Below are 16,126 nucleotides of genomic sequence, written 5' to 3'. Positions count from 1 at the left end.
CGAGGAAGAGAATGCATATCATGTTTTGCCCCTGGAGAGAAGCATTCAGAGCAAGCCCAAGCTGAACTATGAGATATTCAGCAAGGGCAGAACCACATTCAGCACAGAAAATCCTCGCATCTAATCTGAGCTTGAACAAGAGATTCAAAACTTTGTTACACAAGGGCCAATAAACTTCTATGTGGAAAAGAAGTTTCCAATGCTGACAGCCCATTTCTTTGCAGAAAAGAGAGGAGACATGAGTTTGTGGGTTTACGTTTAATACATTTCACAAATTTTACAGTCTCATTAAGTATCTTTTGCAGTTCCATTGTCATCTCTACTGCTAAAGCTGTTCAATAGAATGGATGGCCCCTTTGCTTTCCCTATCATAGCCTGGGCATCATCTGTGCAGACACCTGTTCAATGACACAAATCCAACCAAGCTACAAGAGAGTTAGCTGTTGGAAAGATTAAAAGATACCCCGCTCTCTCCCCGTTTTGGGCAGCAGGTCCGGTCAGTGGACAGCAAAATTTATGTATGGATTCTTCCAACTCAGATTGCACAAATGTTAGAAGTTGAGCAGAAGACTCCACATCTGTAGTTTTATCCAGTTGCACTGAGAAGTACTGGCCCTCCTGAACATCTGCAGATATGGTCAGGAATACACAGGCTGATTGCGTTACTCGGAATTGTTTCAACTTGACTCTCAGTAGCAGATTCCAACATAAGTTAATGGCATCTAAGACAGATGCAATCTACGGTTCCCCAGTTTTGATAAATTGGCAGCTTTTGCTATTTGCATGTTTGATGGGCATTTCTGTTTTCAACATGGTCATTTAACAAAATATTCTAATTTTGTAAACCCATTAGCTTTCACTTGAATTTAATGGATTTCTTTTGTAAAGTCTGATGCCTAGTCTCCAACTGGCTCAATGCTTCCTCCTTTTAATGGCTATAGGCACACCTTTGGCAGCTTCTGGAAAAACGACTTAAGTACTGCAGTAGAAGTCTGGTGTACATTTCGGTCCATGACTGCCAGAAAAGAGTCAGGCTGCAAGTGTCCTGCTGTATCTTGGTGCCCCCATCTCTCTGTATCCACCTGTTTCACCTTATATTTAGATTGCAAGATCTTTGGAGCATAAGTCTTGTACAAATCTTGTACAGTTCATGACTGGGGTTCCTAGCCACTTCTGCAATACAAATAAATAATCAAACTTTAAGGCTAGAAGGAAACCCAAGATCATTTAGTTTAGCCTCCTGTACATCGCAGACCATTAAATTTTACACAATTACCCCTGTATTTAGCTCAATAACTTGTGTTTGACTAAAGCATGTTTTCCAGAAAGGCATTCAGTCTTGAATTTAAGATACCCAAGAGCTGCAGAGTCCACCACTTTCGTTGGTAGCTTGTTCCAGTAATTAACAAACAAACTTCACTGTTAAAAGTGTGCCTTATTTCCAATTTCAAGTTGTCTGGCTATGACTTCAGCCGTTATGATTTTTCCACTAGATTAAAGAGCACTTTAAATTTCTAGTATTTTGAATTAGGAGGGCCAAATCGCACCTGGAGCTGCAGCTAGCGAGAGATGTTAAGAGTAACAAGAAGGGTTTCTTCAGGTATGTTGGCAACAAGAAGAAAGCCAAGGAAAGTGTGGGCCCCTTAATGAATGAGGGAGGCAACCAAGTGACAGAGAATGTGGAAAAAGCTAATGTACTCAATGCTTTTTTTGCCTCTGTCTTCACGAACAAGGTCAGCTCCCAGACTGCTGCGCTGGGCATCACAACATGGGGAATAGATGGCCAGTCCTCTGTGGAGAAAAAGGTGGTTAGGGACTATTTAGAAAAGCTGGATGTGCACAAGTCCATGGGGCCGGATGAGTTGCATCCGAGAGTGCTAAAGGAATTGGCGGCTATGATTGCAGAGCCATTGGCCATTATCTTTGAAAACTCGTGGCGAACGGGGGAAGTCCCGGATGACTGGAAAAAGGCTAATGTAGTGCCAATCTTTAAAAAAGGGAAGAAGGAGGATCCTGGGAACTACAGGCCAGTGAGCCTTACTTCAGTCCCCGGAAAGATCATGGAGCAGGTCCTCAAAGAATCAATCCTGAAGCACTTACATGAGAGGAAAGTGATCAGGAACAGTCAGCATGGATTCACCAAGGGAAGGTCATACCTGACTAATCTAATCGCCTTTCATGATGAGATTACTGGTTCTGTGGATGAAGGGAAAGCAGTGGATGTATTGTATCTTGACTTTAGCAAAGCTTTTGACACTGTCTCCCACAGTATTTTTGTCAGCAAGTTAAAGAAGTATGGGCTGGATGAATGCACTATAAGGTGGGTAGAAAGTTGGCTAGATTGTCGGGCTCAACGGGTAGTGATCAATGGCTCCATGTCTAGTTGGCAGCCGGTGTCAAGTGCAGTGCCCCAGGGGTCGGTCCTGGGGCTGGTTTTGTTCAATATCTTCATAAATGATCTGGAGGATGGTGTGGATTGCACTCTCAGCAAATTTGCGGATGATACTAAACTGGGAGGAGTGGTAGATACGCTGGAGGGCAGGGATGGATACAGAGGGACCTAGACAAACTGGAGGATTGAGCCAAAAGAAATCTGATGAGGTTCAATAAGGATAAGTGCAGGGTCCTGCACTTAGGACGGAAGAACCCAATGCACAGCTACAGACTAGGGACCGAATGGCTAGGCAGCAGTTCTGCGGAAAAGGACCTAGGGGTGACAGTGGACGAGAAGCTGGATATGAGTCAGCAGTGTGCCCTTGTTGCCAAGAAGGCCAATGGCATTTTGGGATGTATAAGTAGGGGCATAGCGAGCAGATCGAGGGACGTGATCGTCCCCCTCTATTCGACATTGGTGAAGCCTCATCTGGAGTACTGTGTCCAGTTTTGGGCCCCACACTACAAGAAGGATGTGGATAAATTGGAGAGAGTCCAGCGAAGGGCAACAAAAATGATTAGGGGTCTGGAACACATGACTTATGAGGAGAGGCTGAGGGAACTGGGATTGTTCAGTCTGCGGAAGAGAAGAATGTGAGGGGATTTGATAGCTGCTTTCAACTACCTGAGAGGTGGTTCCAGAGAGGATGGTTCTAGACTATTCTCAGTGGTGGAAGAGGACAGGACAAGGAGTAATGGTCTCAAGTTGCAGTGGGGGAGGTTTAGGTTGGATATTAGGAAAAACTTTTTCACTAGGAGGGTGGTGAAACACTGGAATGCGTTGCCTAGGGAGGTGGTGGAATCTCCTTCTTAAGAAGTTTTTAAGGTCAGGCTTGACAAAGCCCTGGCTGGGATGATTTAATTGGGGATGGGTCCTGCTTTTGAGCAGAGGGTTGGACTAGATGACCTCCTGAGGTCCCTTCCAACCCTGATATTCTATGATTCTATGAATGCACTTATACACCACAATCAACTCATTTTTCAATCTTCTTTTTTATAAATTAAAACAGACTGAGCGCCAAGTCTTTCACTATAAGGCATTTTTCTAGCTCTCAAATTAGCTTAGTGGTGCTTTTCTGGCCCATCTCCAAATTTGCAACATTTTTAAAATGTTACCACCACGCCCAAATGCAGTATTCCAGTATCAGCCGCACCAGTGCTGTATACAGAGATCATCATCATCTCCTCCTCCTTATTCCTACCGACTACTTCCCTGTCTACACATCCATGGATCACATTAGCTATTTCAGTCACAGTGTCACACTGGAAGTTCATGTTCAGTTGTTTGTTCACTAGGACCCTCAAAATCTTTTTCAGAATCACTGCTTTCCAAGATACAGTCCGACATTCTGCAGGTCGGGGTTTCAATTCTTGTTCCTAGATGTATGAAAGTTTGCATTTGGCAGTATTAAAAACTCATTTTGTTCAAATGGGCAGGTCCATATTACCAAACAATCCGGATTGCTTTGTATGACTTATTAAATTACTCTGCCAATTTGTGTGTCATCTGCAAATTTATTCACCAGTGATTTTATATTTGCTTCCAAATCATTGAAGACACTGAATAGTATTGGGATCAGTACTAATCCTTGAAGAACCCCACTGGGAATACCCCCATTCGATGACTCCCTGTCAACAACTACTTTTTCGAAGTCTGCGGGTTAGCTAGTTCTTCATCTATTTAATATGTATTTCATGGATATCATTTTGGGCTTTTTTCTTTTAAAGCAATCTGAATGTAGTACAGTGCTGCTTCTTCACCTTACCCCATCAGTCTGGGTCAGTGGCTCTTGTTCTCCGCCTCCAACCATTCTTGTCAAGTGTTTCTTCCAAGCTGACAGCAACCTTCCTCAGGTTTTCCTTCAGCATCTCGACCCACTTTTTTTCCTAGGACTTCCTTGTGGTCATCATCCTGTGATTATTACTCTCTTGTACTCCCTGACGAACATATCCCACATCTTGTCATCACATATTAATCTCAGCCAATACTCCCTCAGCTTTTCGGCTATGGAGGCTACCTGTTGCAAGGCTCATATGATTTCACTGTGTAGACCACCACCCCTAGTCTAACCCAGCAAGCACCTGGCATTCTCCTTTTGGCAGTGTGAAGTAGTAATTCTCTCCTCCTCATTGGCCAACATTCAGACTCTCATGTCATGTCTGGACTAACAGTATTCTTAATGTTTTGCTTGGTAGTCTACCTGGCATATTCTTATCACAGACAATTCCCATTAACTCCCTGGACTTACACCAATCACTCTTCATGAAGCTCCTAACATCTGCATTCATATTCCCATCATGGCTCAACACTGAACTAATGAATTTAAATTGTTGCACAGTGTGTGACGGATTGGGTCACAGAAACCCTCTTGGGACTGCCATCTGATGTGCTGAGACTACCTCTGAGCCAGTTTTCCCTGTTAGCTTGGGACTTCAGTACCCTGTCTTGAGCCAGACAAGCTAGCCTGCTGAAAAAAAATAAAAAAAAAAAACAGACCCAGGTCTGAACCACGTCCCCCAAAAGCTGCGGACTTAACTGAAAATGGCTTAGAAGGTGCTCCTGTCTCTAGCACCCAGATACCCAGCTCCCAATGGGATCCAAACCCCAAATAAATCAATTTTACTCTGTATAAAGCTTATACAAGGTAAACTCATATTGTCCGCCCTCTATTACACTGATAGAGAGATATGCACAGCTATTTGCTTCCCCAGGTATTAATCGCTTACTCTGGGTTAATTAATAAACAAAAGTGATTTTATTACATATAAAAAGTAGAAATTGAAGTGATTCCAAGTAATAACAGACAGAAGTAAATTGCCAAGCAAAATAAATAAACACACAAGTCTGAGCCCAATACATTTAAGAAACTGAATGCAGGTAAATCTCACCCTCAGAGATGTTCCAATAAGCTTCTTTCACAGACTAGACTCCTTTCTAGTCTGGGCCCAATCCTTTCCCCTAGTACAGTCCTTGTTCCAGCTCAGGTGGTAGGTAGGGGATTTCTCATGACTGCAGCCCTCTTTGTTTTGTTCCACCCCCTTATATATCTTTGCACAAGGTGGGAATCCTTTGTCCCTCTCTGGGTTCCCACCCCTCCTTCTAAATGGAAAAGCACCAGGTTAAAGATGGATTCCAGTTCAGGTGACATGATCAAATGTCACTGTAAGACTTCATTACCCACTTGCCAGCACACATGTATACATGAAGACTTACAAGTAAACAGAACCATTTGCAACCAATTGCCCTGGTTAATGGGAGCCATCAAGATTCCAAGACACTATTAATGGCCCACACTTCGCATAATTACAATAGGACCTCAGAGTTATATTTTATCTTTCTAGTTTCAGATACAAGAATGATACATTTATACAAATTGGATGACCACACTCAGTAGATTATAAAAGATTTATAATGTTCCCTTACAAGAAACCTTTTGCATGAAGCATATTCCAGTTACATTATATTCATACTCATTAGCATATTTTCATAAAATCATATAGAGTGCAACGTCACACAGACTAACTCTATACCACTAGTTTAATTGGCTTCTCATTGTCCCTCTCAAAGAAGTATGTATTCGGTCTTGTCAGAAGAAAATGGCTTACAAATCATCTAATACACCCCTTCCATAGTACTAGGTCCATTTCCAGTTTGTATTTATCTTTGTGGCATAATCGACAATGTCATTGACAAAAAAGCTTGCTTCACAAAGTCTCCCCCCTAATTTCCTGCATAAAGGTGTCCATTCCAAATCACAAACAGTAATGGGTTTAACACTGATCCTTAATGTAGGCCTACCCTCACAGTGAATAATTCATGTTGCACCATACTAACCACACTAAGCTCCCTACAGGAGTCTAGGACGAGTACATCTATGCAGTTACCTTTATCAACCAAACCTCTAACCTCCTTAAAAATGAAATCAGGTTTGTTCGACAAGACCTATTCCATAAAACTGTGACCGGCTGGACAAGAAACTAGGACAATGCACCTGGGAGGAGAACAGAAAGGGACAAGAAAATTGGATCGCTGCCTCATTCAGTACATGGAATGGACTTGCTCGGGGGATAAATAAGGATTATGTAGTGAAGCGGACTCATCTGTAGAACCCTTGCCTCATTTGTTGCACAAGTTGGAAGGCAGTGAAAGAGGCAAGGGATTGAAGGAAGCGAAAAGATGAGCTCATGGTTAAGGCAGTTGAATGATACCCTGGAGAACTGAATTCTATCCCTGCATCTGCCACAGAGAGCTCCTATGTGATGCTAGACAAGCCATAGGCGCCAACTTTCCCTGGTGCCGGTGGGTGCTAGCACAGCCCCTGCCCCCCAGCCCTATCCCCATTCCAACCCCTTCCTTAAAGTCCCCGCCCCAACTCCGCCCCCATTGGACCTCTCCCCAAATCCCCGCCCTGGCCCCGCCTCCTCCCCCGAGCACACCGCATTCCCCCTCCTCCCCCGTAGCTGTTTCACGGTGCAAGCGCTGGGAGCTAGGGGAAAAGCGGAGACAGCGCGCTCAGGGAAGGAGATGGAGCAGAGACGCAGCTGAGCTGGGGTGGGAGGGTTGGCCGGGAAGCTGCCGGTGGGTGCAGAGCTCGTCTTTTGTGTGCTTTTACCCTATACGATACAGATTTGATGGGGGAGACCACCATTTCTCAGATTGGGAGTTGTGACCCAAAAGGAAGTTGCGGGGGGTGAGGGTGGGGGGGGAGGGTTTAAAAGTTATTTTAGGGGGGGGGGGGGGTCATGGTATTACCACCCTTATTTCTGCGCTGACTTCACAGCTGGGCAGCCAGAAAGCAGCAGCTACTAGCTGGAAGCCCAGCTCTAAAGGCAGCACCCCTCCAGCAGCAGCGCAGAAGTAAGGGTAGCAGTACTGCAATCCCTCCCCCACACAATTCCTTTTTGGGTCGGGACCCTTACAATTACAACACCATGAAATTTCATATTTAAATAGCTGAAATAATGAAATTTATTATTTTTAAAATCCTATGACCGTGGAATTGACTAAAATGGACCGTGAATTTGGTAGGGCCCTACTTATATACCTTTTCTTACAAAAGAAAATCAGGCAACAATGTAACAAGACAAATACAATTAATGAGCATTTTAAATGTGATAAAAATGAAGGATGACTAAATCAATGTACATTTTAAGTAATACAATGGACTACCAGTTTTGATAACTTGTTCCCGCTTACAAAATAGTTTACTGCCTTGGTTGGCGTTGAAACAGGAGTCAGAAACATGAGATTAACCAAATTTAAGTCTGGAATTAGCAACTGAATTACATTTTAAACGGAACAAAATTTTACGTTCTCACCTGTGTTAGGTATGAGCCACCCGGGTCCGCACTGGCAGATTCATTCTGCATTGTATTCTGTTGCGTGATAGCATCTTCCCTCTTTCGTTCCTTCTGTCCTGTTTCATCATCATCATATTCATCTAGACTCTAAAAACAAAACAGACAACTGTAAAAAAAGCTGTATTACATTTTGGATATCTATGCAAACAAAAACTGAAGCAATCTATGAAGTTTATATATTAGTATTAATATTTTCAAAGATTAGTTCAAGATTTATGTATTTTGTTTAAATTAACATGGCTTTTTGATTCAATATTGGTCAAGCTATAATAGTTTAAATATAGGGATCAAGTCTGGGAAACTAAGATTTTTTTTCTTAAATAGTACAGTAACCCCTCCTTAACATTGTAGTTATGTTCCTGAAAAATGTGACTTTAAGTGAAACAACATTAAGCAAATCCGATTTCCCCATAAGAATCAATGTAAATGGGGGGGTTAGGTTCCATGGAAATTTTTTTCCACCAGACAAAAACACTATATTATTTAAGTTTTAAACAAAATTTATTTCTAGACACAGCAAGGATAACTGTGAAGCTTGGTTGAGGTGGTGAAGTTAGAGGGTGGGATATTTCCCAGGGAATGCCTTACTGCTAAATGATGAACTAGAACTCAGCTGAGCCCTCAAGGGTTAACACCTTGTTGTTAATGTAGCCTCACACTCTACAAGGCAGCATGAATGGAGGGAGAGGAGACAGCATGGCAGACAGAGACACACCCTGTGTGTGGGGGAGAGAGAGATGCCCATTGCCCCTTTAAGTACGCGGACACCATTCTAAGTACATTGCCTTTAAAAAGATCAGGAAGCTGAGACAGCAGCTGCGGCCAGCTCTCTCGATCCTGAGCCCTGTTGTGTCTCCCCCTGCTCTATATGGAGAAGGGGTAAGCGGGGGGGAGGGGGGGGGAGGGCAAGGAGTAGGGAGAGGGAGACACCCTGACATTAGCTCCCCCTCTTCCCCACTCCCCCAAACAGCAAGCAGGAGGTTCCTGGTACCAGCTCCAAGGCAGAGAGCAGGAGCAGCACATGGCAGTGGGGGAGGGACAGCTGAACTGCCAGCAATTGATAACATGCTGGGGAGCTGATGGGGGGCTACCGTTCCACCCTGCTTCCAAGCCCCCACCAGCTAGCTGCAATGGTCTGCTCTTCCTGCAAGCAGTGGACAAAGCAGGCAGCTGCCAAACATTATAAGGGAGCATTGTACAACTTTAAATGAGCATGTTCCCTAACTGATCAGCAACATAACAACGTTAACTGGGATGACTTTAAGTGAGGAGTTACTGTAGTTAAGAAAAAGTCAGTTCCCCCCCAAAAAACTCCCAATTGTCTTCAGCAACATTTGTAGGCCTGTATAAGCCCAACAAAGGAAATGAGAGGAAATGTAGAGTTAAAATAGAAAAACCAGACTGACACTTCAACACATACCTCTGGACCTTCTTTTTGGCACAGCAGCATTTGTTAAGACTGGAATGTCAATCTGAATGTTCTGCCTTAATTCTACGTTTCCATGCTTTTGTCATTTCAGTTGCACTCTTAACATTAAACCAATCTAGTGGTCTGCTTCTGTTTGCAGTAGTTTGTGTAGCTCAAAAGCTTGTCTTTTTCACTCATAGAATAAAAGATTACCTCACTCATCTTGTCTAATTAGTACTAATGAGTAAGGCTGCTGTGTCACAGATTCTGTGACTTTCCGTCACCGTCATGACTTCTGCAGCTGTCAGTGCTGGTTCAGGAGCTGCCCGAGCCAGGCAGCCCCTGGGCCAGCAGCAGCAGTTTGGATATGTGGAAGGGGGCTCAGGGTTTGGGTGCTGAGTGGCACTTACTTGGGCATGCTTCCTTGCTTTCACCAGCATGTCCCTGCAGCTCCTAATTTCTCACTGGCTGCGCTTCCCAGCCAGTGAGAGCTGCTGGAACTGGAGCTTGTGGCAGGAGCAGCACGCGGAGCTCCCCTGGCCACCCTTCCCCCTAGGAGCTTCAGGGACATGCCTTTCGGTCCCAGGTAGGGAGCCTGCCAGCCCCACCAACTCCTGCCCCCTGCCCCAGCAGGGGTCCCAGGCCACCCTCCTCCAGCAGCCACAGTCCCCCCACCCAAGTTTTAGTTAGGAGTAAAAGTCATGGACAGGTCACAGGCTGTGAATTTTTGTTTACTGCCCATGACTTTTACTAAAAATACCCATGACTAAAACATAGCCTTAGTAATGAGAGGTTCTCCTCTTAAAGACAGAATATACTAGCATTTATAACATGGCAAATGCTATAGGCTATAGCACTAGAAGCTGAAGACCAGCCATTTTCCTAATAATTCATTCTGATGGAACACAAGACTTTAAATAAAACAAAACAAACCCAAACAATTGAAAGCAAAAAGAGAAAAGAATTCATCTTTAGTTCTTATAAAGCCAGACTTCTACAAAAATAACTATTGACCTGATATAGGATTTCTCAAATGAAATGAAGATTAGTGTCACACAGTGGATGTATGATACTTTACTGGAAAAAATAAATTAACGAAGACTAAAACTCAGTGCAGATTCTGCCCCCACGTTTCAAAATATTCAATTAATAAAGTGAAAATCCTGGAAAACCTCAAAGGAAAGAAGTTTTCAGCTTTGAGATAGTTTGAGATTAGAGTGAGGAAAGCTATCTTAATAAACCTTAAAGTTATAAAAAACAAACAAAGCAATAATAATTTCAAATAAATTCTTTAAATTTTTAAAAGGTTATCTGAATTTACACAAAATGTACATAGAAAAAAACTGTCAAATTGCTATTTTAATCAGAAAAAAACCTCTTCCTCCTCTGCTTCAACTTCATCTCAAATACACCTAATTCAGATTTTGTAGCAATCGTAGTGAGATGAAACATTTCCCCCCCCCCATCAAATATCATTAGCTCTTCATCTACTTGTTACTAACAATTGTATTGAAAATACCCTTAGCAGTTTTGGACATTAACATTGAGATTGGTATGGGTTTCCCACCCTCAACGTTTTAGAAAAAAAAAATTAAGTTAGCAGCACATTGAGCAGTGCATCTCCTCCACCCCCATCACCATTCCCATGAGCTCAAAGGACACACAATAGTGACAAATCAATATTGTCAAACTGCATTACACACAAATACTCCAAATGAGATTGCAACTGAACTGTGTAGTGTCAGGCTCACTCCCTGACAGGAGAGCAGCTATGTAAAGCCTGAAACTGGAACAGCATGGGGGGGACGGGGGGGAGGATGGATTGCCTCCCTACCCAACTAAAACATGGTGCAGAACCCACAGACCAGCTCATGCTAAGGCAACTGTGAGCGGTGTAGAGCCACAAAATGCTGTGGTGCCTTATGACTGCTTATAGATGCACTAAGAGAAGTTTGCTGAGATCCACCTGTGAAACGGATCATCTGCTCCTCATGGTTCCTTACAGCTAATGAAGCCTTGACAAGGATTGTTAATCTCTCTCTGAAATGGACAACCTGCCACAGTCTGGCCCATTCTCAAGAAAAAAATACACTAGCTGAAAACATACTGATGTGCTAACATAGATTTAATATTTAGAACTATACTAAACACAAGATGTTTACCCTAAAATTTTCAAAAATATTTATGAAGAGCTAGTCTTAGCTTTCAGTTCTAGTGGCCATGGTTCTAAGTTTTGGAAGTAAAATATCATATGTGATAAAACTTGAGACTTTTCTTGACTTTAAGTGGTAGATTTAATTAAGAAGGTATTACTTAAAGTTAGAAATATACAAAATCTTATCACAGTCTGAGGCTGTTTTAATAACCATATTATTATCTTACTGCTGCAATTATCTAGACCATTAGGACATTTCAGTCAATCGGAGTGTTGTTCTGCCTTGCATTCCATTCTTCTCTGAAATAGTTTGCTTTGCTTTATAAAATGGTTTCACATCATTAAGCACAACAAATACAAGAATTCATGTCTCTGTCAGCAGTATCAGAGTACTGTACTGAACCACAGAGGTGTGATGCTGACATCATACTTTTCTTGCTTTTTTAATTTTGCTGCTTGATGCAAGGGATTTCAAATCTCTTAACAAAAAAAAGTATTTTCCATTCAAATCACTTGTGTTCTGGTACAGCAGATATTCAGTGTGACATTTGCACATCTGATCTTAATACAAACAATCCACAAAAATTCCTAAGGTTTTCTAGCATTTCAATAAATATTTGATGCTGTGGGATAAACAGTTTTTCTATAAACCTCTACTGTGGAAAATAAAAGCAGGATGTTTTCCTCATCATTCCTCATCAATTCACTTGAAAACAGCCACGAATATAGTCCTGCACTCCCAGCCCACTGCCAGTTTGCAGCTGAATTTGACTTAATAGAAAGAAAACATTTTAAATGAATCACAGCTGTACACAAACTTTAGTGGAAGTGACTAAAAAACAATTAGAGATTATGTTTTTTCCCGTAACTGAAAATGGTGTTCTAATGGAAGAAAAGTCTCTAACTAGATCAGTTTACACTGAACATCACATTTGAACACACATGAGCAAATAATGAAATTGCAGAAATCAAGCAACACTGCTTATTTTGAAACTGCTTTTCACTTCCCAGTCATGAATACTATATGTTATAACAAAGATAACTTTACCATTTAGGAGGCAAGACAGATATGATTGTACAGAAATTGGTTAGAGAAAAAAATTCTAATACCATTTGGGGATATAGTACCTTTCCCCAAAAACCTTCAAAGGAGGTGGAGCCGCCACATATATACTTCATATCTTTTTGGCAATTCCTGAAATATTTAGATCAGCGTTTCCCAGACTTTTTTGGCCATGGAACACGTATTACTTTGTAGTCGTCTGGTTTTCAAATAAAAAATTGTGTTATTTATGCTCAGATATATTTCATTTTATAAAACAAAGCAAAATACAAATTTAAAATAACTTGAACTAAATTTCTAACTGGAAAGCGCATATAAAGTAGTACAAAAATCAAGTGCAAGAGTCAAAATTAAATGCTAGATTCTTTCACGGAACACCCTATTCACATCGTGCAGAACACCAGTGTTGCGTGGAACACAGTTTAGGAAACGCTGATTTAGATGAACTTGTAGCAATTTCTTTGCATTTTTACAGAATTCTTCGTATGGAAAGAACCTAACAGCTTTGCAGAATTAGCTAGTCTACAGACACAGACACAACCATCTCACGTGTGGAATGTTCCAGATGTTTAACAGAACATCAGCATTATAGAATTGTTTAGGCCAAAGAATGGTGACTACAAGGTAAGCAAACCGTGTTCAAGCAAGAATCAAATGTTCAAATTCTGCCTATTTAGGAGCTTTACAAGACTCTTTAATGGCTTCAACACTCTTCCCAGGAACCTGCTTAACAGGTTTTAATAACCTATGAGTGGTGTGAAATTTATGGATCTTATACAGGGCTTTTTGTACACCACATATCTAAGTGCTTTCCATGTAATAGGTTAAATACTAGCAAGCAGTGACTATGCTGGACAAAAGGACAGGTATTATACACTCAATTCACTTAGTCTTTCAGTCTATAATCTAGAAATTATTTTATTGAAAAGGGAAACAGTGACATTAGGATTAGCCGCTTGTCTAGCATAAAAAAAGCTTTTTACTGCCCACATAAAATAAACATGAGTGTCCCAAGCAGGGGCTTCAAACATCTGAACTCAAGGAAGGAACTTTCAGAAGTGCAGAAGGTAACCACATCCAAGTAGAGCATTTCAGCATCTATATCGGTCATGATCATAAGCATGGATTTTCAAGAGACAGATTAAAGGCAGAAATCTTTGGTATCAAAGAACATCTGAATGCAGCACTGGGTCGTGAAAAGCAGGTGGCCCACAGTTGGTTACATACTGCATGGTGGGATGCTTTGGGGTTGACTGTGATGCCTCATTTGGAAAGAAATACAAGGGTTAAAAAAAAAAAAAAAAAAAAAAAAAGGACACATGTCCCTTGGGGTGGAAATAAGAGCAGGACTCCCTGTGGGGAACCTCAAGCTTCTGGTGGTTATAAGCCACATTTTACATGAATCTTTTCAAACTGATTGTCACAGTAATACAAGTTTTGCAATCAGTTTCACTGCTGCTCTTCAGAGCATCATGTGTAAAAATAAAATTAAATAATTATGTAAGTTACATGCTGCTGCTTGGAGAAGCTACAAAATGAGTAGCTGCAGGCACTGTTATCCAAAGAAAAACATCCCTGCCACCCCCTACAAAAAAAGGGAAAGATCGGAAGAATAGTGGCCAAAGCTCCCTTTTCTCACATCAGCCAGGAGGCTTCAGCAATAAGAGACAAAGCTCTGCCTCCCTCCAGCAAATAGAGGGGTTGGCGCTTCAGTTTAGTAGACATGTACATGCTAAAGGCTGATACTTAAGCTGGAACTGCCCCAAGATATCACACTGGTAGAAATCCCGAGCACCGTACTCCTTCCCACAACTGGGAACATCAGTCTCTTTACCAAAATGTTGTACTTTGACTCACTGGTGGGGGCTCCTTTACCATCAACAGGGCTGACCTTAGGGGTTGATGAGCTGGGCTGCCACCCAGGGCACAGTATTTAAGGGAGCACCCTGCTAGTATCTCCTGCCCACCTGACAGCCAGCAAGGCTTAGAAGCAGCCAGGCAAGAGAGGGCAGATGGACCACGCTGCAGTTTTATTCATGTGCTATGGGAATATTCCCAGATATAGATAGTTTGGGTTAAGAACACCTCTAATATTACATTTTGACATGGAGTCAATTCCCAAAGCTGCCATTCTTGGTGTTACACAGTTCCATGTGATCTTGAAGTGATGCTTCTACTAGGGAGGAGCCTTGTATGGATAGCGAATGGGTGGGTGAGTGGCAGAAAGGGATTAAACCAGTAGCAGCAGCAGGAAGAGAAGGGAAGGAAAGTGTGGGGTCTCCCATTCACAGGTTTTTGCCGATTTTTGTTTTTCAGCAATGTGTTCCAACAGGCAGCTTAAACTTTCGATGACCCCCAAACCCAATATAGGTTAAGAAACATTACACTAGACAACAGGTTTCATGTTAAAAGAACTGGGAAGAAAGCATCCATTAGATTCACAAAAATGACCATAGCTTTATGTTTTTATGGTATTCTTGGGAAGAGCATTATGACAAGTGTATCTATACTACCAATTTTTTCTAAAATTCCCTCCTGTTCAGCTTGGTGGAGTAAATGTAAACAGTTCAAGATTGTGTGCAATGTTACCAACATGTAGTCTCACCCTGCTCAGAGAGAGTTAGAGGACTACTGTGAAAATAATGCTCTTACTTGTGCTACCCTTGTGTGTATCACTGCTGAAGCAACTGCTGGGTGGAAGCAACAGTGGGGAATTTGGAAAAAAAAATCCTAATGTAGATAAGCCCAAAACGCAGTGATCCCCAACCTTTCCGTGGCCAAGAGCAAATCCAAGGGCAGCGGCAACGCTTCTCCACCAGAAGTGCTCATCGGCGGCATTTCAGTGGCAGCCCTGACGGCGGGCGCACATAAATGCCCCGGCCAGCGTCATGGAACCCGCAGGCACCACATTGGGGACCACTGCCCAAACAGATGATGTACCGTTGCCTTAGGTGCCAGAAGAGAACTCTGAAAAAGATGCATACTGGAAAAAAACAGACTGACTAGAATAGTTGCTACAATATTTTCGGGCATCTTCTAAAACAAGCAGACTTGTAGATTTTTATTGCACTCTATTTCCTTCCATTACACTAGAGACTGGCATCTTAAAGAGTTATGGGGTGGGTGGGATGGATGGTTGGGGGAAGTGTTTGAGCAAATGAGTTTATCAATTCTGTGTGTTTTGAAATGCATATTTTATTACATTTGTAAACTAATAATTTCATCAATTTGCAATACAACCTTGATATCAAGTTGCATTGAAAATATTTGTTAAAAGTTGGTATGAGGCTTTCATATTTTCTATTCCCTGGTTTAGTGAGCTAATACTCTGTTTTCTGGTGCTATCCACCTGAACCTCATTCAATGTTTACAGCAATCATTATCACACTTGAAGGGTTGGAGTCAGGTCATGTCACACTGTTTAAGCCAGACATGAACACTGACAAGCAGTGACGCTCAACAGGCAATAACCAATACCTTACATGTGAGACCAATACTAATGGGATTGAAGAGTTCATAAAATTTCAAAATTACAGTAGGTACAGTGCATAAGCTGCAGTAGGGTGGTGCACTGCATCTTATCCTTCACATCACCACAAAGCAATCACAAAGCACCACTGAAGGCCCTGGAATATGAAGAGATGTTGATTTGTTCTTCAACACTTGCATTAAGGGTGCCACTGGCTTCATATTACCGGTCATTTGT

General features: G+C 42.0%; 1 protein-coding gene across 2 annotated transcripts in view; it reads right to left on the bottom strand.

Moving 5' to 3' along the window:
• Positions 1-16,126, bottom strand: part of PAWR (pro-apoptotic WT1 regulator) — a 148,343-nt gene that overhangs the window by 51,096 nt on the left and 81,121 nt on the right. For both annotated transcript variants that reach the window (XM_084617438.1, XM_084617437.1), the window contains exon 3: positions 7,753-7,881. In XM_084617438.1, the coding sequence (XP_084473564.1) occupies positions 7,753-7,881 (129 nt within the window). The remainder of the gene's footprint in view (positions 1-7,752; positions 7,882-16,126) is intronic.

Source organism: Lepidochelys olivacea, assembly GCF_965140295.1.
Source record: "Lepidochelys olivacea isolate rLepOli2 genome assembly, chromosome: 1".
NCBI classification, from domain to species: Eukaryota; Metazoa; Chordata; order Testudines; family Cheloniidae; genus Lepidochelys; species Lepidochelys olivacea.
Note: the sequence above shows the minus strand (reverse complement) of the source record. Positions and strands in the feature narration are given on the sequence as shown.